At 39.9% G+C, this 26,212-nt stretch overlaps 1 protein-coding gene across 1 annotated transcript; it reads left to right on the forward strand.

Annotated features, from left to right (window-relative positions):
• Positions 1–306: 306 nt before the first annotated feature.
• LOC105938585 (transmembrane and coiled-coil domain protein 3) lies at positions 307–21,528 on the forward strand. The gene is made up of 4 exons (XM_036147796.1): positions 307–560; positions 15,584–16,530; positions 16,961–17,096; positions 18,431–21,528. Exons 1-4 carry the CDS (start codon positions 495–497, stop codon positions 18,734–18,736), a joined length of 1,455 nt encoding a protein of 484 aa, XP_036003689.1. The 5' UTR covers positions 307–494; the 3' UTR covers positions 18,737–21,528.
• The last annotated feature ends 4,684 nt before the right edge of the window (positions 21,529–26,212 follow it).

Consider the following 26,212-nt stretch of genomic DNA (forward strand, 5'->3'; position numbering starts at 1 on the left):
TAAAAGCACTACTTTACTATATCCTCGTAATTTCCCAAAAAAAAAAAGAAAAAAAAGAAGTGTTGTTCTGTCACGAAATTCACAGAATTTTGGTACCAAATGTAAAAAAAAAAAGTTAAATGGTATAAATACTCTTGCAGGGGCCTGCAGTCTAATTTCGCTGGTCTGTTTTTTTTTTTTTTTATCTACCACTGATAGGCAGGCATGCTGTGAAAGGGTTAAGCCCTCCTCCTCCTCCTCCTCCCCTCCTCTCCTCTGCAGAGCGGAGCAGGCGGAGTTTTCTATCTCACACACAGTGGTTGTATAGAGTGCAGTCAGCTCAGCGGGTGCGAACCCAGAGAGAGAGAGAGAGAGAGAGAGAAAGAAAGAGAGAGAGAAAAGCGGCGCTAAACGGGCCAAGCATGGGTAGGACTTCAAGCTTGAGTTGGAAAGTGTCCCCCGGTACCGTGGAGAAGCCCCGCTAGCGCCCGTCCGGCTCCAGATGGGAGGCTATTATGCCCGCGGTAAGCGCGCCCGTGCGAAGTTTGTCTGAAGTGGAGAAATACCTCAGCAGCCCGATGGTGAGTGATGTCGGAGCCAGCCGCTGCCCTTTTCTTTCTCTCTCTCTCTTTCTCTCTCTTTCTTCCTTCCTCCCTTTGCTCTAACCGAGCTGGGCGCTGGTGTCAGAACCGAGCTTCCCACGCTGTACCAGCGCCGCATTGTTGTCCCGTTTGGCTCTCCGTCATGTGAGGCCAGCAGCTGCGCCGCTTTAAAGCTCCACAGTTTGCGCAGACAAAGAGCTTTAAGTAACCCGGTTATGCGTTTGGGCGGACGTAATGGATGTGAGAAGATGTGGTAGAACATGAAGTCTGTGGCTGGGGAGGGGGGGAATAATGGTCATGGCAAGAAGAGCCTGTCCAGATGATTAATGAGGTTGATTATTTTCCTTATGTTTTTTTTTTTTTATGATTTCTGTTGTGTCAAAAGGTGAGAAACAGGTGATTTATATCCTCGTCCCTTTTTATATCCGCAGCAGTACTCTTCTCGCAATAATACTTAAGGTTTGTTTACAGAAATGTTTCACTTTTTTAATAAATGATGAGCATGATATGGGGCCCCTTGGCGAGGCTGCCGGCCCTCAGTAGGTCCTAATATCCCCAATTACACCCAACCCAACAGCACATCAAGCTGTGATCACACCTAAACCTGAGTCAACGCCACAAAATGAACGGTCTGAACAGAAACTGAAAGAGTTGTGTAATGTGTGTGTGTGTGTGTGTGTGTTTTTATTGGACATTTTATTATTTTCCTTTAGAACACACAGTGCAAGACATAAACAAAAAGCACAGCCCATCCCGACCTGCCAGACAGCACATGCCATACAGAGATAGAGAAACAGCGGTTGTGTAACGTTTGAACAAATTGTTGCTCTGGGATTTGAAAAGTGTTTCTGTAGTCCCTGTCAGTTTCTGACCTGGTTTGGATTATTATTTTTTTTTTTCATTGGCCTCTTGCCCCCATTTCCCCCAAATCTCTCCGTATTTGACACTAGCTGCACAAGTAGAAAACAATTTAAAAAGTCCCCTAACTCTGTATACCATGTAGCGGCCACTAACGTAATATTAGGCCAGTTTGAGTGTAATAACCCTAGTGACACAGTAACTTGCCGTTAAAGTAATACGGTTTTTGAGCCAACATTTTGTCAGTAACGTCAATAATTATTACGTTGCTTGTGTACATTTAAAAAAGTCCTTTTAACACATTTGGTAACAACAACTGCAAAAGTGTTCTTCCTGTGAAGAAACTATTTTTTGCTGACTTTGGGGAGTTTTCTCATGAAAATATGCATATTGGATGTTATTATTAGTGCGTACACTCCCTTCATTATGGTTAAAACCCAATTTGAGAAGTACTTAAAGTTTATTTAAAGTACTGTTCATTACCAAATACATTTAATTTAATAATTTCATGTGGGAATAAACATTATTGACAGCTTACTGTGAATTGCATTTGGCAGAAATAAGATCTCATAGGTTTAGATTTCCAGATTTCAAGAGGAGAACAGTGGTCAAAATGTGACGGTTAGAAAGTTATTTTTTTTTTTATTTACACCAAAATGACAATCATATTAGCAGCAGGTATTATGTTATAGTCAGTTATCTTATCGTTGGTAGCTGCACACCTGCATTTGGTACGCAGGTGTTCATAGATGTTTCTCATCAGAAACCAGATGCGAAAAACTAAAAGATAACTAGTAATGTAATGACCGATTTGTTTATCTAAAATATTAAATTGATATACACTTCTGTTTTTTTGCGGTCAGAAACAGGTGAGTAGAAATTTAAATGATTGAGTTTTCATTTATGCTTAAAATAAATGAAATGAAAATAACCATATGGTTGTTTTTTATACTGGATTACTGGATCTGATAAGAAATAGTATATTTTTGGTGGCAATTTTAATTTTTTTTAATGATAAAAAAAATAATGCAAAGACAAGCCAACATATTGGTCTGTTTTCTCGTATTCTGTCACTATGCTTCACCCATGATTTTATGTTAGAAGTGAGTGTTTTTGATACAGGTTCACAGCACGATATAAAAAATAAATAAATCATATAATGGATTATATCAGCCATTCAAGTAATTTAGATTTATAGTATGTACAACACACACAAAATAGATGTTCATCCATAGCCGTGTTTCCATAAAAGTTTTTTCTTAGCACATTTTGAGGTATTGCTTAAGAAAAAGTTGATGCAAGTAACAAAATTCAAAATAACTTAATCGATTTTGCAAAAAAAAATTCCACGCTCGCTTGAGGTGATTTTTGAATTTTGTGAAAAAGAGTTAAGGCATAGAACGGGAGATGAAAACACGTTTGCCGAATAAGTTCTGACCTAGCGAACATTTACCTCATATGACTGATCAGCTGTTTCCACTGTCGCCATCTTCCCCAATATTCCCATAAGGCGCATAAAATTGCATTTCTTTTTCAACGTCTATGAACAGCATGTAACCTCACTAATTCTAGCTGAAATGACAGAACGAAACTAGCCTGAAAACCTCACTATTTTTAATTATATTTTTTTTGTTTAGATGTATGGCCTATTCTAGTTGGCAACCTCTACTTCCTGTCTATTACACCCATGCGTAACGTCAACTTATGACAAAATTACGCTTTATGTAGCTTATTTAATTCCATCTAAACATGTCTAATTTGCCTTTTTCTTTGCAACATTTTAAAAGTGCGCTCAAAGTTTGCATGACAATTGGATTGACACATGGCTAGTATTTGTTTTGTTGTGAACAAATATATAGAAACAGTGCCCCTACAGTCAAAGAGTGCAATGGTAAAATTAGTTTCCTGTTATGAAGTAATTGGGTATGTTTTTCATTTCTCCTTGCCAGGGTTGTTTACTTTTTTTATTTAAACCTGAAAACAAAAAAATTAACAAAATAATAATAAAAAAAAAATCGATTTATAAAATAGATTAAAACAATAAAACAAGAAGTAAGGTACTTGCGTTTTAATGTAATATTTTTTTTGGTTTAAAATGATAATTAAGTACTTCTTTTTTGTTTTCCATTTCTGGTCTCAGTTGAGGACATCGAATTGTCAAAATTACCATTGCATATTAGTTTATCTCTATTGATGGGATATTCTGGATGACGTACGGAGCTATATTACTGTAAAATACTCAGATTTAATATATAATGTACTTTAATTATCTGTTTTAGTCTGAAAAGTTTGTTACACAGTGTTTTCATTGATTGTGGTTCTGATCCTCCTATAAACCAGTTCACTCTTATAAGATATGACTGATTTTGTAGACACTATTTATTGGCATTTTATCGGACCAGATCTTTTTACAGTGGACATACATAAAATATAGAAATTTACTTGTAATCACAGGTTGGTACTGGTACTGGGTATGGCTATACAGTACATATGGTATGAAATGTCAAACTCAGTACTTTTTCTCAGGCAAAAAAAGGTGGTCATGAAACAACATAAAGTGTTGTATGAAACAGCAAAGGTGTGAAATTGTAGTTCCCTAAAAAAAAAAAAAAAAAAAAAAAAAAACTTTCATGTATTATTTCATTGATTTTATAGGTCAGGTACTACTACAAAATGAATTACCTATACAGCATTAGAAAAACTGGAAATATTTGCGTTATTAGTTGGTGTTTTGATTTGAAGTTTGCTACCAAACTGGAACTACTTCTTCTGAAAGAATCTGCCTTTTCTCCAACATGCTACTTTTCTCAGAAATCTCAACAATCAGCAATATTTATCTGCAGATTTTTTTTAGATGCCTAACATTTGAATACAGGGAATCTGCTAGAAAACCTATAGGCCTCGCTGGGTTTGGGTTTCAGAAACATCTTCTAATAGTAAGGCTGGATACATTAAAAATTTCCCTCACTGGTTGGTCTGATCAGTTACCGCATGACGGCAGGTCATGCGGTAACTGATCAGACCAAAAGCAGGTTTTCCAGGTGGCAGTGACACAGAGAAGAGAGAATGTGGGATTGTTGATCAACCAGAAAGTCTCCACCTCTACCTAACTTTCCAACTCTTAACGAAGCGTCAGCCTTGCCAGGCAGCTCTTTTTTGGTCTTGGTTGAAACTAGTAATAAGGAACCTTGTCTCTCATTACAAAACCACGGAAGGCTTTGTTTAAACCGTGAAATATTGATATATTCTTTAAAGTAGAGCTTGACACCATAACACTTAAAGGGATAGGTCAGGATTTTTGAAGTGAGGTTCTGTCAAAGAAAGTTATAAACAGTGACTATCTTGCAGTAGAAAACTCTAGGCAGCTTCATTTATTATGAATCCAGCTCTGGTTGTTCTGGAGGCTCAAACCAGCCACTGGCCCGGGCACAGAAAAACAAAAATCATAATGTTTTAATGAACAACTATTTTTTTTAATGCACAAATAAAATGTTTTGTATTATATTGTTGTTATTTCATAATAATAACTGTCCCTATTTGTAATTGCAGCTTTGTACATTGCAGTTAAATTGCTCCCCTGCATTTAACCCATCCCTCAGTGCCTGTGCTGCACTCTGGGGCTAAGGCTCTTGCTCACGGACCCAGTGTGGCAGTCTGTGGGATTTGAACTGGGGAACTTGCAGCCTTCCCAGGACCCTGCCCTAACCTCTAGACCACAACTCCCCTTTTGAATGTGACTCATTTTGTTCCATAGATTTCAACAAAAATAAAGATCAAACACCAGCTGATTGTAGTGGTAGTTCATCTGCTTAAGGCACAGAATATTACACCTTTTGCCCACTCCGTTATAGGAGTTTTGCTAATGGAGATGCTGCTCGTAGCCTGCTAAGTATAGTTTTAAAAGTAGGTGGCACTCCATGTTTTTCGTGTCTGAAATCTTTTCCAAGCAGGCAAATTTGTCAGAAACAGGTGGGGGAGGGCTAGCACTGCATTGCTTTGCTCCGTATTGCTGGGAAAAAAACAACCTCCAGTCAATTTGGCTTGTTACTTTGCCTCTCTTTAGATGGACTTTAAACCATAGGAAAAGGAATAACATGAAATCTTAATAGTTTGAAAACCAAACCAAAACCTTGATATACTTGGATACCAAGAACCGGCTCGTCTTCAGCCAAGGCCAAAGCAGACTTCTACCTTCCTTAAACAATGTCAAAAATATCATAACTTTTGCTTATGCAAATGATGTGTTATGAACTTTTAAACCACAATCTCACTAGCATTGGGCGGTTTTTTTTTTGCACCAAAGCCATCGATTGTTTACATAGTAAATGAAGGGAGGAGGCGGTGCGCCACCAAAGACCTTCCTGTGTGAAGCGCATACTGAGACTGGAACGTGTGGAGTGTTTACGGTTTAAATAACTGAGTAACCGAGCCTAAACCTCTGGGCCATTTCAGCTCTTTTGTTTGCTAATGAGCTAATGCTAGCTTTAGCTCATGTCCTCTCTATTCTGGTGTGACTGGTTGATAGATCGCCTCCTAACATGTTCCAGTGAATCGTGTGCAGAAAATAGTTTTTATGCCTATTAAAGACACCCAGAGCTTTCCTCTGCAGGCGGGATATTAACTACTTATGACCTTTTTATCAAAGCCTCAGTTCAAAACCCCCAAACCATCCCTTTAAATGATCAGATAGCGGTGTGGAAAGATCATCATTTAAAAATGTATTGAACAAAACTTTTGACTGGTTCATACCTACTTAACGACATATTTGTCTTTTTCCTCATTCTGTTGGCCGTGAATGACATTCTAGGCTTGTTCCTCAAAAAGCTGTTTTTGTTAGCAGAGTTAGTGTGTCGGGGGTCACGTCATGACATGGTTCCTAAAGCTGTATTACCCTCCTCCCTCCCCCTTCTCCTCCAAAAAAAAAAAAAAAAAAAAAAAAGGTTCTGTGCACATAAAGTCTTCACACAAGACGAAGCAAATACTTGATAAACATCAATTACTGCTACCATTTTTCTGAAAGGATGGCCGGGCCCCTTTTTAAGGTTAAGCAGGCTCTTGTATTGTTCATGGATAATTAGGCCCTCACCAGCCTTGATATGTCACTGGCTCCATTATTCATCTCACTTTGAATCATTACTCTGAATATACCAGCATATTTACTGTAATTAGATCCCACTCAATACGCAGCAAGCAGACTCTGGTAGTGTTAATGGGTTATTGATTTAGTCCCGGACCAGCTTGTCTGTGTGAGATAATACTGAATGTGCCCTAAAGCAATTCATTCCCCTGACCTCATAGGGATTATTCATTCAGGAAACCTTGTTACTTCTTTCTTTTTTTCCGCTTTCCTTTCTGCTTTGCTTTGAATGAGGGCTATTGTTTGGTTTCTCGCCGGAGTAGGAATTCAAAGTTCGACTACACAGGCAGCTGTGGGAGGCCGTTGGGAGGAGAAGGAGGAGATGTTGGGTCAGTTAGTGGACTAAAGGGAAAGATGTGCCCCTTTCTGCTCTCTCTCTTTCTCTCTCTCTTTGTCTTTGGTTGTCTCTCCGTCTCTCTGCGTGAGTCCTGCCTGGGAGAGCGTCTGTATCCACGAGGATCAGCTGGAGGGAATACCAATAAGCTTTGGAGGCTTCTTCCCCTCTGCGGTTCTGTTCTCTGCTGAAGGGACGGTTTTGTTCCATCTCCACGAGCGTGCCAGCTCTGGTCCCCTTTCATGCTCACGTGGACTGCCCTCTGCCATCAGAAGCCGTGCTTAATAGGCGCCGCTTCATGTGCGACGCAACAAGGGTGTTGTTACGCCGATCAGACAGCTTCAGACCACCACAAACACCTGGGCTTGTGTTTGCAGGCCTCCCTGCACGCCTTCATGACCCGGCCTTGTGGTTTCGAGAGAGTACAGCTGCGATTGTGCATGTTTAAAAGCATAACTTCCTCATCTTGGGGGATTATATGTGCAGCCCGTATGCATAGGAAGATGTCTCTGCTTCTAGAAATGTTCTGCCATGAAGGGAAGGCAAAGCAGAGTTGGCAAGAAGGTTTCTGTCACCCGAACCTAATGTTGTTTCCACCGGTACAGCTCAGTTTTTCAGTAAGCACCCTTTGCATTCTGGTCAGTTGTGAAATAATTTGTGAGCTCTAACTCTGCTCTACAGTAGAGCAGAGCTAAGCTGGTCGGCTTGTATCTTATGACGCTGCTGTTATTGCAAGAAAAAATTTAATCACCAACTCTGATCATTGATCCAGGAGGAGGAGGAAACACTGCAGTGCAAGATAAGTAGCATCTGCAGGTTTTTTTTTTATCGACTCCTGTGACTTTGGTCAGATTGAAGTGTACGTGTTGGGTTAAGATCGAGGCTCTGACATATGAGTCTTTGTTATCTTGCACAGAGCTTTTAAATGAGTCATGATTTTTAGGTTTGATATATGGAGGGGATCGAGGGTGAAGGAGGGAGGGATGTACAGAGCTGAAATATGGCAGAGGCGCTCAGAGGTCATGTGGAGAGCCAAGTGAATTGTGTTGGTAATAATGATGGTGATTTTGGGGATATGAGCTGCCTAGTGTCTTCTTTGCCTGTGCACTCATCTCTTTTATGGCTATACTTGGCTTCTTTCGGTTTTCTTCACCCCAGCTAGCTGTTTCTTGTCTGCTTTGACTGATTAATCAGGCAGCAGTGGGTGGACATCTGGAGTGTGGATGTCAAAGAACACACAATAAGTATAACAGGAACGCCCCCCCCCCCCCTCACCCCAAAAAAGAAAACAAGCAAAACTGAAACTTGTTGAAATAAATCAAGAGTAGTAGATGTGACTGTGAGTTAGCATGGGGTTCTAATGATAAAATAACCTTAAGGCTACAGCAGGGAGTTCTGAGAAAACCATGGACATAGCCTGAAAATTTGAACAAGCACACCTTACAAGTTCCTCCCTGTTGCTCTCCACTCATTTCCCCCCTGCAGTGGAGCCTGGTGTGCTGCTCTGAAGGTTACCTATCTTTGTTCTCTGAGCAGGTGCCACTCCAGAAACTGGCAGTTTTCCTGTAAAGCAGGTTGTTTCTCCACACAGCTGCAGCCCACCGGCAAATCTTGAGTTTGAATGACAGCAGCGCTGTGCGGGGGAGGGGCTGTGAGCAGTGCATACACAAAAATGATTGGTGCTGCTAACAACCAATTGGAGCCGGACATTCTTCCTGGCTCTGATTGGTTGTTTCTGACCGGGAGCGGTATATTTCTGCAAATAGCAGTAGGACCACAGGGAGAAGCTAGAGGAGATTTTTTTCTCTCCACATATTATCTTTCTCATATTTTACTGTCAGCAGTGACAGTTTTTACAAATATGTAAACAATTAATTTATACATCAGTTAGCTACTGCAGCTTTAACCCGTTTTAAAACAAGCAACAATGTATAATATTTAGGGCTGGATGATATAGAAAAAAAGCATATTAATAAGATAGAAATCATATTGATTAATTTTTTACCAAAGCTGCAATTCTTAAAAAAAGGAAAAAGAACGCATGTTCTCTGAACTCTTTGAAGGGGCGGAACTTGGTGACGGCGCGTTCCTGGGTCTATGTTTGTGATTGGTTAGGAAGATGTGATGACTGTAGTATTAACCTACATGGCTAAAATGCAAAAGGAAGGAAAACTGTTATTTTATTGAACTTTTATTGATCCTTTTTTTCTATCATCGATATATATCTCTATCAGTCGATATACATTGTTATTGAATTATCGTCCAGCCCTAATATCTTCTATTTGCTTGGCAAAGTGCAGCTGTTGTGTCTGCTGCAAAAAAAGATTTTACAGACAACGGCATTACATTGATTATGATTTTTGTTTGTTAAAGTCCTAATTTAAATTGTAGAGATATAATTATAATATATATATAAAAGTATAACACTGCAGAGCTACCTTCAAGTTTTAAGAAGATATGCTTTATTTACGAAACAAAAGTAAAGAGTTGTGCTTTGATAAATAGCCCATCTTATAGCTTGTTTAAACACTTTATTCATATGCAAATCTCCAATAGTATTATATCCTTCAAAGCCAGGGGTAGCCAAGCAGGGGCGGTCCTAGACAGGGGCCAACAGGGGCCAGTGCCCCTGTAGAACTGGTCCTAGCCCCTGTTATGACCCCTGTACTAAAGACATAACATTAAATAAAAAATCATAACTGAGTGGTCACGTCGACCAATGTTATTTTTTACCTACACAGTTTTACTCTAACAAGGTTTTAAAAATTAAGGTGTTTCACGTTTAGCTTCAGCCGTATTGAGCTGGGATCACAGTTTTCATCTGCTAGGTCACGGGTCTGAAATCCACAGTTTCTGAGCCACAAGCGGCTCTCTTAATGTCATTAAACAATTAAAAATTTAATTCTTACGTTCTGTGCCCCTATGAAAAAATACTGGCCCCACCTTGGCTGCCCTGGTAAATTTGGTCTAGAATCGGCACTGTTGCCAAGGGATGAAAATTTGTCAAATAGGTGGCTTGTTGTTTAAAAAAAGAAGCTTTTTTAAAAAACGTTTGCCGACCTTAATGGCACACTGTTGAGTTAACCGCCCATAGTGGCAAGTGGGGGAGGCACTGTGTTACCTCATGCTCCAACCGTTCAGAGAAAACCCTGCCCCGTCTTTTGCTTTATGTGACGAGAAGTTAAACCACCTGAAGGGAATGATGAAAAGTTCAATAGTTTATTTTTTTTTTTAACCTCTTACCGTGAAACTGGAAACAAACCTGCGCCACAAGTTCCTAGAACTGTTAAAACATACCATCTCCCCTTATCTCTATCTCAATACGCTATAATCTGGTTTTAGTCAGTGACATGTCAGCTAAAGCATGTTCACGTAACAGCCAGATGTTTCCCTCCCAGCTCCTTCCTCGCTGGTCACAGACCCTCTGAACTGATCATTTTTTAACCCTGTGGAGAAAGGCTGCAAAGTGTGAAAGTAGGACAGCACACCATCAGATTTATGTGGACATTTCCATCAGCGGGAGGCTACTTCATTTAAGCCGAGCCACTCATCCAGGGAGCAGATTCTCTTAGGAGTGACTTTCAGCCGTCGGTATCCAGCAGCGGCAGTGGAGCGGGTTCGTTCAGTTGAAATACAGTTTCATCAAATCTCGCACCGGGACACTGGCTGATGGCTGATGTCATGCTTGCTGGTGAGCTGTGGGTCGTGAATAAAGAAGTGGGTTGTGGGATAAACTTGCGTCGATTAGGTCTCATCTCGCTAAAGTCTTGTCTTGTTTTTGCCTCTCAAAGTATGTGCCCCTTGCCCTCAGCTGTGCAACACGAACTCAGCGAGAGCTCTCAGTGTAAATATGCAGGTTGTATCAACACAACCACAATTCCCTGCAATCCATGTATGCTTTTCATTCATGCCTAATCGGGATGTTTTATTCTTAATATGTCAGTATATGACGGAGCCTTCGTGAAGAAGATTTAGACCTCTGCTGTTTTTTGTTTTTTTAAAGCACCGGAGACGGAGGCTGCCTGAGGTTCAGGTTTAGATCCAGCGGTTCAGGAGCAGCTGGTTTCCTCTCCTGCCGGGTTAAACAGGCTGTTTATTGTGTTCGCCTTTTGTGAACCAAAAAGACTTGGCAGTGTTAGTAACCAACATACCGGTCTGGTTTACGCTTCCTCTTAAAGGATAGAGTTAGGCTTCTCTTTGTTTTGTGTGGCAAACAGGTTTGACGAAAGGCCAGCTGATGTGTGACTGGTTCAGATAAGCTTTGCAGCCTGCGCATTGGACAGAGCTGGATTGTGATTGGACACAAGGCCCCTCAGACTGTACTACGCACGTCAGCCCGGCATATCCATATGTAACAAACTCGGTCAGAGGTGGGACATGACAAAGTGGGCTTTTTTTTTTTTCTCCCCACATAAAGAGTTCTGTGTTCGGTTAGGACAGAAGCGAGGGTGGGATGAGGACAGAGTTTGAAATGCCCCTCTGGCACGCTCGAAGAAATGAGCATAGGCCGCTCTTTTCAGCCACTAAACATAGAGACGTAGTAGCTGAGATTGTATGGTGTAATATTAGGAGTTTGACATCAGTCCTGGCCTGGGATGGCATTCTCACAATGTGAAAACCTCAAGAAAAACATCATCTAATCTCTTCTATTAAAAACCAAAAGAAAAACAGCAATTATTTCTATAGCTGTTAAGATAATGTAACATATTGATTATTATAGTTCTGACATGCTAATACAGAACATGATTAATTGATATTTTGATACTTAAATAGAAAATGACTAACTATATTTAAAATAGATAACCAGCTGATATTAGCTAATTAGTTAGTCAGGCTATCTGCTGCGATAACCACCATGAGGTCGGCTGCTGGACAACAATACCTTTTGTTCCTTACCACCTTTAGTTTTCAACCTCAACAAGAAGGAAGTATGGGTGTACTCCTTTAGTATTCACACCATAGCTGTTTGTGTTTTTTATGACTGGAAAGATTTCCAAACAGCTTATTTTTATTGTAAGCAAAGAAAAAGTGCAGGTTAGGCATGGGCTGATGTGAGAAATCCCATGAAATGAAAACCTTTCAATTGGGCCAAGAATTATTCATATCCCTGGCAAATTCAGGTTTAAAGTAGTTATTTAATTTTACCCTTATGATTCCGCTGTCAGGACTTAACGTTTTTGAACGCCCCAGCCAGAGTCCCAACTTGAATCTGATAAACAGTCTGTGCAGGGAGTCAAACATTATAACATTGGTCAACATTGGTCTTATTTCCTGGCAACACAATATACTTGGTTGGATAAAAATAATTAAAAAATCTATGATATGTGCAAAGTGTCAAAAAACATCTTTTGAATAAAGCCAAGTCAGTCATAGAACAAAAGGCATCTACTCTACAGTTCAGTAACGCCGGGCTTACTCTCAACACGGTCCGGTGCAGATGTGCCATGGGTGCTGCAAGGAACTCAAATCATTAAAATCAGTTTGTACACTCACATCAGCCACTATGCGGGTCCGACTACCGAGCCCAAGCGGCGGCGCATAAAATTACGCAAGGTTTTGAGTTTTGCAGCGGTCCCGTGTCAATTTAATGGGCCAAACAGGAAAAGTAAGGCGCCAGGCAGGAAAGAGTTCCGGTGAATTTCAGAATAAAATACACCCACCAACTTCCGCTAACTTGACTTGTGTAAACAAAATGGCAAGACAGAAACACGAGGAAGCAGAAGGGCTTTTGGAGGATGAAAAAGGATATTTATGCGCACGGATAACGAGTTTTGCTGTAGAAAACAAAAATCATAGCTGTTTTTAAAATAATTTAAGAGTGACGGCAACAGAAATGACCTTGTGAACTTCATTCCAGCGAGCAGCGTTTATGCAGCCGGTTTCCCTGGAGGCAGTATGAGTGGGGGTTTGCGGAGAAGCCGCACTGAATCAGTATCGTTACGCTCACCGTAGTGAGTGTGAGCCCAGGGTAATCTTACCTTATTTAAGTTACTGTGGAGAGATCTGGGCCAACAGTTGTAAAACCACACTCCAGTCATTAACTCTACTGTAAAAAGGGCAATAAGAATAATTCATATGGTCGGATATCTGGATCACACTAACACACTATAAAACATAAATTACCAAAATTCATCATGAAACTACAGACAGCTCTAATTCTATACAAAGCCAAAAATAAACAATTACAAAGGAAACATTCAAAAACTGTACAAGGCTAGAATAGATTGTATAAGTTAGGGAGGGAATGTCAGTTTAATATATGCAAATTCAGAACTAATAGAAAACTATTTTGTGTATCAGTATATGGAGTTAAAGTGGGAAAAAAAATCATTGACATAAAGCAACGTCCAAACAAAAAACAGTTCAAATAATCATATAAACGTGTTAATTACTACTTGAAATAATGTGTAAAGCGGTGATGATAATAATAATGATGACTGTTGTTGTTGTCATTATTATTGTTACCTCTACCTTGGTGATTTTATAAAATTTAAACGAAAACAATTGTTTTTGCAACTGTAATATAGAAAGAATATTGTGTATACTCTGTACTGTATGTACTCACATGTGTGACTTTATAGAGAAGAATATGCAAGATAAAAGATAAGAATAGATGGATAAAGAGTGAGAATATGTAAGTTTACACTTATACCCAGTCCCTTGAATATGTAAATACTAAGTTTCTGCATTAGGTTACATGTTATAAGCATTATTGTACATATTCAACAAATAATAAATGAAAATGAAATAAATTAATCTAGAGGGATATCATTAATTTGAAATAACAATACCATGATTGGGTAAAGAAGGCCACTTGCACTACCAGTTCCGTAGTACATCCGCAGCAAAATAAATTTACGTTCGTTTCTCTTAGATATTTCGCAAAAAAACTTTGCATTTGACATGTTGCCAAGGTTATTGAAAGCATCTGCTGAGATCTCAGGGGCATAGCACTGGTCTGACATTTGCACTCTTATGTCAAAAAAGCTTTTGTCTGAGCAGAATGGAAATATTCAGGGTATAATTTGGTATTAGGGGGTCACCACCAGCAAGGAACTGGAATTTGCATGGATAACCGAATTAAACTAAAGTCTAGCTGTGTGACGAGAGAAACAGCCTCCTGTCTAGATCTTGAGTATTTATCCAGTCTGTGTCAGCACACATCTGGTTATAATTCATCCGTTTGGAGGGTAAGCCTCTCCTTAATTCCTCATGACAGTCATGTGTTCGTTAACGTCAGTATGTGGCGATCCATTGCTCAAATGTGAAACTTGCGGGACGGGACCAGTCCATGGCGATGTTGCAATAATGCTAAGCAGGATTGGGGCTTAACCCCCCCCCCCCTTAATTCAGCCCGTGATCTGTTTCTTTGCTTGAATAGCTGCGTTCTGTTTGTTGGGGATTAGCGCAGCTTCGTACCACCCACGGTGCACGTTGTACAACACTTTGGTTTAGTTTTTATCAGCTTACACTTCCTGTCATAACACCAGCGTTCAGCTGTAGTCGGCTCTTGAGACGCCACACCAAGCTAAGCCGTTGTTGCAGTTTCATTGCACTTGAAGCTACTTTCCCTCCCCAAAAAACCCCCCCCAACATATTTCAGAAACCCTTATTAACGTCAAACTTTGCTTCTTTGCTGCAGTTTCCTCTTTATCGAGCGTCTTCTTGTTTCCTGTCGCTGCTTACATGGCCCTTACACGTCTATCTTTACTTCCTCAAAAATGGGTGTCCGAGAAGCCCTAGTTCTGTTCTGGTCACTGAACTCTGAAAACGTGAACAAGTGAGGGCACCGTTTAGTCCTGCTGGGGAGAAACGGCAATCAACTGTAAAAGGAGGGAAGGCAGAATCTGGAACAGAGTATTTCTGAGCATTTTGATGTCTTATTGCCAACCTGCGTTACGTGACCATGCCCCACTCCTTTCACACATATTCCATCGCTGAAATGATTAATGTCATCTGTGTTGTCTGTATTTTACGCTGTAAACAAATAGAAATACAGCCTGGCTCTTAAAAAGGAGCAGATGCGACAAAAAAAAAGAGCAATACAGACACACCCAGATGGTCTCACAGCGTCAATAGCAGAATAGCCTTCAGATGTTATTTTTAAGTTCACACTTAAGCACTGAAGGCCATTGGATGACTAATTCTGTTCTCTAACTTTTTAAAACAAATATCAACCAGGGAATTAAAAATGACAAAATTATCAATCCCATGTGAGATTTTTTTGTGTGGCTGTTGGGAACTAATCACACGTTAAACTTTAATATGCCCAGTAGGTCACATGAGGATTCGTGGTATTAACGGATGTATTAATTGAGTTAAAATTAACAGTGGTGGGATTGGTTTTACCTTTCAGGTGTTCTAATGAAATGCGTTTCACCCTTTTAACTGTTTAATGTAACTGATTCTAAGAAAGTAAGGAGTAGAGCTTTGCTATCCAAGTTAGAAATGTAAAATAAGCTGAGAGATTTTACAGGAATGCGCAAAGACTGCAAAGGAGTGCATCAGTTATAAAGTTAACCACATACCACCATGTGGAGTGTTGACGCATAGCATTGTTCTTTCATTTCCTCCTGGACGGAGGGACGCTTTTGCTGACGAGACACATTTCTGTTGCAGAAAAACCTTCTCTGTAAGTCTTAATAGAGCTTCTCCTTTTTGTTCACGCCGCAGGACCGGAGCCAAGATGCTGGATTTTTCGGCCTGTCTCTGTCAATGCGTCGGGGTTCTTCTGACAACAACCTGGACCTGGACCTCAGCGAAGGGAGTCCTCGCTCTGCGTCCGTCTCGGAGGTCCAGCGGAGCCGTTCCTGCCTGGACAACCTCCAGCAGAAGATCCTGAAAGTCACCGAGCAGCTGAAGATTGAGCAGAATGCGCGGGACGAGAACGTGGCCCAGTATCTGAAGCTGGTGACCAGCGTGGACAAGCAGCAGTTGGGGCGCATCAAGCAGGCGTTTGAGAAGAAGAACCACAAGTCGTCCCAGAACATCGCGCAGATGCAGAAGAAGCTGGAGCAGTACCATCGAAAGATGAGGGACAATGAAGTCCTTCTCAGCCCGCCTCCTCGGCCTCCCTCAGCCAAACGCAGCACCATACCGAGGGAGTCGCCGAGGCAGCTGAGGGACATGACCGGCAGCGGGCGGCACCCGACCATGGACAAGATTAAAACCATCGGACCCGGCGTTTCTCTCTCCCCTCCTTTCTTCTTCAGCAAGCCCAGAGAGTTCGCCAACCTTATCAGGAACAGGTTTGGCAGCGCAGATAACATCGCTCACCTCAAAACCAATCTGGACACGTCACCTGCGCTGCCCGCCGACGGTGCAGGAAAAGTGCTGAGCAGCAGCACCTCTTTGGTTAGCAAGCCCAAGTACACCAGCGACGACGAGTGCTCCTCTATCTCGGCCGACAGCAACGGGAATCCCGCCGTTGTAGGACAGGCGCAGAGTCCGGCGCAGCAAGCGGGGGGAGACGGCCAGGACAGGCTGGAGCTGTGCTGCGAGGAGGTGAGAGACATCAAGGAGTCCCAGAGGCAGCTGGAGGAGGACTTGGAGGAGATCAAAGAGCAGTTCAAGAGAGAGTACAGTATTCTGAGCCAAACACTACAAGAGGAGAAGTACAGGTGAGTTCTTTGGTGAAGTTTCTTGGCTGAATGGTAGAAGCGCACAGGCATAGAGTTTCTTCATGGTGTGACTTATTTTGGTCAAATATGGAATTAGATTTTGATTTTACATATTTTCCAGGTTTGACATTGAAGAAATTAGAGTATGGCAAAAAATATTCATCGTATGAGTTCCATCCACCGTCCCTGCTGTATTTCTTTCTGGCCTTTACTTGTATGTTTTGACCCCTTTAGAAGTAAATGCTAGAGTCTAAGTGTCTAGAAGCTAATGACAGTTTTGGGGTTTATCCTTTGGAAATCGGCTAAAAAGGACTTAAGACTTGAGAACTCAAAAAAGAAAAATTTAAGAGCTGTCAAGTCCGTATAAACCCTTAGCCAAATATGATATTTCTCCTTTCTTTAATCTGTATTCTTGTATCCTAATTGACAGGTATGAGAATCTGGAGGACCAGCTGAATGACCTAACAGAGCTTCATCAAAATGAGATGACCAATCTGAAGCAGGAGCTGGCCAGCATAGAGGAGAGAGTGGCCTACCAGGCTCTTGAAAGGGCCCGGGACATACAGGTTCATACAAGTCAATTATTTTTTCTGTAGTTCTTAACAGTTATGAAGGGATCCCAAGAGCATAATCTCATCCAATGCAGCCTTTTTCATTTTTCAGAAGTCCTATTATTGTACTGTTATATCATATAGATGGCTCTCAAACGGATGTAGGTGGCACTGGTGGTCGCTGGGGTGCCTTCAGTAGTACTCAGAGAAGCAACCAATTGAAGATTGGGTCAAAGACATTGATCTTGGATTCAAAAAGACAATACTCAAAGGAGAAGCAGATGACAGTGAACAGGAAAAATAAGGGCCACGGGCTACTTATGATACGTTAATCTTACTTCTAAAGTCATAATTCGGATGAAGAAATAAAATCACATCCAAGTTAACCTTTGCAACGTGGAAAACCAGTATGACTTAATTGTTTCACCGAATGCCTAGGCAAATGACTATTAGCATGTTGTTACAGGCTATTACTATTTCTCTGAATTTTACACATGCAAACTCCGACAAAACATATTCAGAAACAGGTTTTTATATATGTAAAACATTTCATAAGATAGAAATGATCAGGAGCACACATAAACTGTTTGTTACTGCAACTATCACTATATTTAAAAGAAAACATGGCAGCCATATTGGTTTTAGAGACTGAGGTTGGTGAGATGTCAGATTCCCTCTGGGATCTGACATCGGAAAGACTTCCCGTTTAATCTTTCAAGTTAGAAATTAGAGTTTAAAACTTTGATGTCAAACTTTCAGGAAAATAAAAAAGAAGATTTTCTTGGTTTCCTTTTTCTGTGACCAAACACTATACATGGAAAAGTTTTGTCTTGACAGTATGGTGGGACTTGGAAAACGTAGAATTACTGTAAGTGAGGTGTTACGTGATATAAAAGTTGTGAACCAATCCCATAAATCACAAAATTCCCAAATTTTCCCTTTCTTTTTTTTTTTTATTTTATTTACATATTTATTTGTTGACTGTTCAGTTTTAACGCGCTGCACAGTTCAAATGCCTGCCTGGGGTCTTTCTGCATGAAGTTGGCATGTTCTCCCTCTGCATACGTGGGTTCTCTTCGGCTACCCTGGCTTCCTCCCACAGTCCAAAAATATTAGGTTAAATGGTCTCCCTTAGGTGTGAGTGTGTGTGTGTGCGTGGTAGTTTGTCACTGTGTGTATCTGTGTTTAGCTGTGATGGATTGGCCATCTGTCCAAGGTTTACCCCACCTCTTTTTTTATTGTTTCTTGTATGTTTTGCTGCTGTTGAAGAAATACACAAAATCATTGTACAACAGGCTTGCGAAGTGAGAATCAGTTTGATTGATGGCGTCTCTCCCCATGTGTCTCAGGAAGCCCTGGAGTCTTGTCAGACACGCGTGTCCAAGCTGGAGCTCCAACAGCAACATCAGCAGCAAACGGTGCAGCTTGAGAGCCGGGACGCCCGTGTCTTACTGGGGAAGAGCATTAACATCATGCTGGCCATCATTACCGTCATCCTGGTGTGCGTCTCCACCGCGGCCAAGTTCGCTGCTCCACTTTTGAAGAGCCGGTATCATATGGTAGCAACGCTGCTGGGCGTGTGCTTTTTGACCGTTTTCTGGAAGAACTGGGACCGTTTACAGTATGCCATAGACAAGCTGTTGATGCCTGATTAACACTGAGGAAATCACTCTGAAAATAACAATTAGTTTATGGCTGTTAGTTCTAATAGAAATGTCCAAGAAGATTGGTTGTACAATCTTCAGAGGACGGGATCACCATCATTTTTAGGGGTTCATGTTTTTAAAGACCGACTTAAATTACATTTCGGTTTTTTTAATTTTGCTTGGATGGAATTTAAATGTGTCTAACTCTTTTTATTAAAGCAAAAAACAAAAACAATATTTATGTTACAGGAAATGTTGCTACTTAATATTTTAGGTCAAAGTCTGAATTAAGAAAGATGAGAAATATGAAAGTAATATGCAGCCCATTCTGTCCTATTTTGTTGCAGTCAGATTATGACCTAACTCAACTGGGAACAAAGTCAGGAACAGCATGTTGCTAATAGTGTCTTTTCTGTCTAGAAGAGCGGGCACCTTAAAAACACGCTGTCTTTCTTTTTTTTTTTTTTTTTACAGCTGGTAAGATAGTGCTAACAATCATTTAGCATCAAGAACAAGAATTTTTATATATGAAGGGATCTTATTTCAAACTCACAAACAGGATGCCACCCAAAATAGCAAACTAGCTCCAAAAGCTCTCAACTTAGAGAGTTTTGGTTTTTGGATACTTTTAAAATACACATTCTTGCTTCTTTCAACTGGAAAACTGTACTAGCAGCCGATAGGCCGAAATTAGCTTAAAATTTGTCGTGGTTTGCTATGTTATTCACCACAATTAAGACGCACATAAAATGCTCCTCAAAATAGGCAAACTAGCAATAACTTCTTAAATTGGAGAGGCTTGGTTTCCAGACATTTTTAACTTGGAGAAGTTTGGTTTCCAGACATTTTTAACTTGGAGAAGTTTGGTTTCCAGACATTTTTAAAAACTGCTTACTTCTCGCTGTTAGTGCTAGCAGCTAATCAGACTAGCATCAAATTTACAGTAAAAGTCAAACATCTTATTTTAAAAACTCAAAAAATATGTCCAAGATCAGCAGACTGACACCGAAAGCTTTTCATATTTTGTCGTATGCGCAGACAATTTTAAAACATACTTGCATGCTCTAATGCTGCAGGTATAGGTAGCCAGTTGGCTCAGTTTAGCAATGGATTAGCAAGCAGTTGCTAAACCAGGACTCTCATTTGAACTTTCCAAATGAGATACTGTCTAAAATTTGTAGGACCTCAGAATTTTAGAAGTTTTGGTGCAGTTTTTTTGGTTTTGGACTGAGCTAGGCTAGAAGCTTTCACCTATTTTCACTGTATGTGAGCTTAACAATAAGACTGTTTAAATATTATATGTAGAGGGGGGATTAATAGCACCACTTTTGGCTAAAAGAATAGTTATAGACTTGCACGTAATACACACTTAGGCTACGTCCTTTTCTTGTTCTCGGTAAGCTAGTTCTAACAGGTAGTTGGCTTAGCATCAAATTTGAAACACATTGCTACACTAAACGCCTCCTTTGAGATTCTCAAAAGAGTTGCTGATCAAATTTTGCATTTCCAGCATCAAACGGTATGGTTCCCAGGCATGATTAAATACATTTGCTGTCTTGCAGCTGGTAAGCTAGTGCTAACAGCTGGTTAGCTAAGTTATGTAATCAAAATACCACGCACCTCATTTGTCACAATCAGATGACATACTCTCTAAAATATGCACACTGGAAACACAGCCTCTCAATTTTAAAGAGTTGGGTTTGCAGACTTTGTTGCATTTGGACGGCGCTGTTCGAGCAGCTTGCTTTTATTTTCAATTTGTGTCAGCTTAACTAACACGACTGTGTTCTAAAAAGTTTCTAGAAGGGAGAAACTACAGACTAAAGCAGAAGCGTCTGGGCATCTTTTTTAGTTTCTGTTGCCCTTTGCCGTCTTCTTTAGGCAACATTCCTCTATCTCATTTAACCGTTGCTGTTTAATGTGCAATATATTTTGATTTCTAGGAGAACTATTTATAAAATAATTCTTAAAGGAGTGAGCGTTTTACAATACTGATTTACAGGAGTGACGGGGGTTATTGCTGAAGAAATGTGTAAAGAAGTGTCATTAATGCTTACACGAGAGAACCTTTAACATCTAAGCCACTGCTGGAGTTTAATAAAACCAGCTGTTTTCTCTCTTAAAGGCCAAAAACCAATACCTCTGCATTATCTTGCCAGTAGCATGGTAACAGCAACACAATTGTACTCTAGTGCAGAAACAGACATACTTATGCACAGAAAGGCAAAAAACAAAGCAACCATCACATCCTGTCACTTGGTTTTATATTTTATAAAAGTCTTAAGGGCTTATACTCTGTTTTCTAATAATGTGATGTAGAGGTGGTGGATTATACTGTGAGTTAAGGCTTTTTTCTTAGAAAAAGGGGTTATTTTTAACAAACTGCCTGGAGTTTCAGAGAACATCACTGTTTTTTATGATTAACTACAAGCCAATGTTTTTTTTCAATCACTAATGTAATACGTTTATCTAATGAACATTGTCTATGAGGACAGCACATAATGTATAAGGACCACTGATGATGTTTGCTAGCTGTGATAGGCACAGGCTTGTCACCGTCTGTTGCACCTTTTTGTTTTTACTAATTATTTCATGTTTTTTTTCCTTCTTTTTTTTGTTGTTGACATATTTGAGGAAGTTTTCCACGCAGAACTATGATCTCGTTTACATTCTGTATTTATCTCTGGTGCCCTATGTGATCAATCAGTTGTATGTTTATGCATTCTGTGCCTTTGTCTGATCATTTCTGTTAAATTAAACAAACCCTTTTAATCAACATGTTACAAAAGTGCTGTGCAAAACTTGGTATTTGCAGTGTTGTTATTTATCTTTTTTTTTTTTTGTATTTCTGCACCAAAAATGAGGCTTTGCATACCTTTATTTCATTGTTTTAAAGAAGGAAGTAGAGTAAATCTTGAAATGTGCATGGTCACTGTCAGGAAAGAATCTATATATTTAAGAGGACATTGAGTTTTTTCCCCCCATTGATTAACCTTCAGACCTTGGCTTTTCAGCCTTTATTTCCCTGGGGGATCATTGCAGCAGGAGAATGATATTAATGCAATTACACTGATGTTGTTTCAGGATGTTGTACAAACACCCTGTATTAACCCCCTCTAGCAAACAGTGATTGGTGTCATGGGGCATTTCAGGAAGACCTAAACAAATGAGATGGGACATGTTTAGTTGGGGTTGGTTTGGTGGATATCAGATGGATATGGTGCATAACAAGGAATAATTAGATTTCTAATATCTATGGTTGCATGGATAAAACTTTTTTTACATCAAGTTATATGAAATGTTATATATTCTTTATCTAAATCATCTGCTTGCAATAAAACTTGTATATTTTACGCAAGTTTTATTGCAAGCAGACGATTTAGGGCCTATGCAAGACTTATAGGAATGGAATGTGTGTGTGCACTATCACAGGGAATGAGTCTCAGTGGTACAAAGTAGTATGTAAAAGACTTAGGTTAAGCTACAACCCTCAGTGGATAAATCCCAAGGCAAGAGATGGGAGAAACAACATTCTGGGTATGCATGACATGGGAGTGTTTGCCAAAGGTTCCAAAAAATCATAAAACTCAGGCAAATGTTTTCTGATGCTTTCATAAAATAGTCTTTACATAACAACAATGTCCTCCAAAAATGCAAGTAAAAGCTCTAAGGAAGATTTTCCAAATCAAAACCACCTTTGTTCAACCCCCCCCCCCCAATATTCCCCAAACTTCTAAAAGATTTCCAAAATATTCCGGACTGCTGAAATAATTTAAAGAGATTTCCTTGACTACTGCTGGAGAATCTAATTAGGAGCACGAGAAGTTGATAGACATTAGATTTAGATAATCTAGGTTTCTAACATGTGAACAATAAACCCTAATGATGTCATTTGCTCAGGAGGGCTAATTAAATGTTAAGTTCCTTTTTGTGGGTGTCATATCTTGGTGTCTTTGTATAATTATAGCATGTGAGAAAGAAAGAAAGAGAACAGTTTTAAAAAAAAAAGAATATGAGCACAGAGTTTTTCTCAGACGGAAAAAGCAACTGAATATGCAAACAACAAAACACTAAGCTCCTTGTCCATCCCCAGGACTTTTATAGTTTCCTGATCTGACCAGTGGGGGGCGTAAGTGCTTCACTGTTGATCTGACTGGGCACAGGGACAAACAAAACATCTGCAGAATACTGACTTCATTGTACCAAAGTGATTCAAGCGTGCTGTCTTGTCTTTTTTTTTATATGTGCTCTCTTTTTATATATATACATATATGAGAAATTGATTTCTGTTTGTTAGCGTAGGGCCTCTATACAACCAAAACATTACAACCTCAAGGAGAAATCCTGCAGCTAGAACCCCCATCTTGCTGTTGCTGAGCAGGAAATCTGCATCTTCCTTACATGTTTGTTACATTTTCTTCCCATGCAGTCCATTAATATTACATCTAAGAATTAGTGTTAAGGGGCGTGTTGACGGCTGTGATCAAGGAAGCTTTCTGTGGCATGATAAATGTGGGATGCGGCGTGTTGATTTAGCTTCTCAGAAGGCAGATGATTAGGGATGCATTGAGTTCTTAATAAATCAATTTTAAAGCCTGAGTTCAGCAATATCAAGCGGCTAGCGCAGTCGGAGATATATCAGTTATAGCTCAGTTAAAGGGGAAATGCAAACTTCGGCTGCATGTTTGACCACTGAGGTGGCAGACAAACACTAAAAAGACTAAAAATAAACCTTTCTTGTTCTGATAAAGTAGGGAAACATACTTAAGACCATATTACAATGGTTCTGCTTTTTAAAATCTTGATTGGCTCAAGAAATTGATAAAGAGATAAAACAAAGGACTCACCCATCCACCCCTACCCTAAATAACTGCAAAGGGTCTGTTTAGTTGTTAAAGCTGCTGCAGGTGCTCGGTTCCCTGCACAGCGCTGGTGCACAAAGAGGATTTTCACGGATGAGTCATCAAATGGAAACCTGTAACCTCAATGCAAAGTTCAACTACTGAAGCCTGCCAAGCAATAGCATTATGAAAAGAAATAAAAAAAAAATGGTGGAATGTAAACCGAGCATTTAGGGCTTGACTATCAATTGTATTTTTGTATTATGAAAAGAGAATTTTCACTGGAGAAGAACTGCCTGCCAAATGTTAATCGGAGGCTGAAAATATTTAGCTTTCATTGTGCCAGCTAGGCAACACAGAAAGCCTCGCACAGATCAGGCTGTGCAAGTGTAAGTGAGAATAAATGCAAAAAGGACAACAAATGGACATTTCTTAATCACACACTGCTTAGGTGTAAACAGAGGGGTTGATTGACGAGTAGCTGAGATAATCCAATTTTTTGTAGAGTACTTTTCATGCAAGTGTAACACAAACTGCTTTACAGAGGGTAAAAACAGACACATACAAGCTATATAAAGATCAAAGAGATTAATACTTAAATGAATAGTCAATAGTTTATTGGTTAAATTAGAATTTATCTTATGACTCTCCCATAGCTGGCCCTTGTCAATGATAAGGTTGACTCGGAGTACAGAGAAAGGACACAGGAATTTGTGGACTGGTACCAGCAGAACCACCTCTAGATCAGTGTGGGGACTATTAAGGAGCTGGTGGTGGATTTCTCCCGGCACAAACCCATCACACTGACACTGTCGTACATCCATGTAATGAACCCGATACAGTGGAGTCTTATACATACCTGTTGTGTTCAACTGAACAGTAAACTGGACTGAAGCCCTTAGAATGCACTTTACAAGAGAGGTCAGAGCAGACTCTACCCGCTCAGAAGACAGGACTTTTTGGGTTGCTCATGAAAACTTATTCTACCGCAGAACCTTTTATGGTCTGTCGGAGCAGCAGCTTGTCTACGGCAGAGAGGAAGCGATACATAAGCTCTCTCTTTGGATGCCCCTTTGACCCAGAGCAGGTAGTGGGAGACAGGAAAACTCTAGCAGAAGTAACATTACTCTTAGAAACTATCTTCGTGTTACAGCACTGGAGAGCTCCTTTAGTGAAAGGCTGCTGCATCCTAAAGGCACAAAGCGACAGTTTCATATGTCCTTCCTCCTAGCAGCCGCTATGCTCTACAACCATTACTGCCCAATAAGCATTTATGTAAGTAGTCTGTTTTTCCACAAATATAGAAAATGCACAGTTTGAACAGGGTTTATACAATTTCATTACTCTTGTAAATTTCTTAAAAAAAATATAATAATATTTTTCTGTACAGTAAACTGTATACTTATGCTTTATATCTGACCTTACTGTACATTCTAAATTTTTTTTTTCTTGTGTGTGTGTGTCGGTACTTCCATTGACCTGTCCTTTTGCTGCTGATACAGTTGAATTTGTCCACTGAAGGACAATAAAGGATAATCTTATTCCATGGCCTTCTATTCTCTAATACTTATTTCTTGAGAATGAGAAACTTAGGAAAAACGTTGTGTAGTGCAGTGGGGAAAAAACATAGAAATAAATACTAAATATATAAAGACACAACATTTTTAAAAACCTAAAAACAGAAATTCCGAATCAAAATATTTGTCATGAAATATATGCTAGTGACAAAAGAACTATCAGCCACTAAAATAATTTTAAAATTATATTATTCATTTTAAATCAAATCTAAACTGAGTAGATACTGTATGTTCTAATTTGATTTAAAAAATATCTGAAACTTTTGCTGCTCTCTGGTCTTCAGGAAGGTTGCTCACTGTTTTAGGGGTCATCACCAGAGAAATGCATCCCTTTGTGAGTAATTGCTGTTCCTTCTTGATACCAACAGGAGACCCTTTGTAGAAGACCTTGAGTGGTCTAGAGAGCCTGTAGGATGAAAGCAAATATTACAAATAGACAGGTTTTTGTGTCCAATGGGGCCCAAAACACAGGGAGGAGGCAAACAAATGTGTATTTCAGAGGAACCTGTGCCCACGAGGAGGAAGCAGGAGCAACAAGAATCCAGCAAGGAGTGGCTGAAAGAGAACATGTAAGGAGAAGTGATAAGAGGCCCAATGAACTGGTGAGTCAAAACTGACTTTGAGACATAAGCAGAACTTATCTAAGCGGTACAAAGAAACATTGAGGAAATACCTGATTAAGATATACAGAAGGAAACAATAGTTCCTATAAGGAAACACAGAAAGTCACCTGGGGGTGACTATGGCTCAGTGGGTAGTGTAGTTGTCTTGCAATCAGAAGGCTTAAAGTTTAATTCCAGCTTTCCCTCTGTCACATGTTGATGTACTCCATGATGTAGTCCAACAGATCCTGAAAGTAATTAATTTTGAATGTCAATAAAAGTGCCTTTAAAACAATTATAGAAATCAAAGGTAGCCTGTGCAAAGATTTTAAAAGGAGTTTTTGCTTTCTGGTCCTTGTCGCCGCACTTTCAGCTCAATTTTGAAGTCACTCTTTTGGAGCTGTAGCTACTTTGAAAAGACCAGAAAGCAGAGACAACAATAAGCACTTATGCACGTTGTAAAAC

Source organism: Fundulus heteroclitus, chromosome 2 (assembly GCF_011125445.2).
Source record: "Fundulus heteroclitus isolate FHET01 chromosome 2, MU-UCD_Fhet_4.1, whole genome shotgun sequence".
Classification (NCBI taxonomy): Eukaryota; Metazoa; Chordata; class Actinopteri; order Cyprinodontiformes; family Fundulidae; genus Fundulus; species Fundulus heteroclitus.

Excerpts from the sequence above, each read along its gene's own strand:
- LOC105938585 (XM_036147796.1), top strand. The coding sequence starts at position 495 with ATGCCCGCGGTAAGCGCGCCCGTGCGAAGTTTGTCTGAAGTGGAGAAA. Across the intron at positions 561-15,583 it reads AATACCTCAGCAGCCCGATG|GACCGGAGCCAAGATGCTGG; the intron begins GTGAGTGATGTC and ends TTCACGCCGCAG. Across the intron at positions 16,531-16,960 it reads CTACAAGAGGAGAAGTACAG|GTATGAGAATCTGGAGGACC; the intron begins GTGAGTTCTTTG and ends CCTAATTGACAG.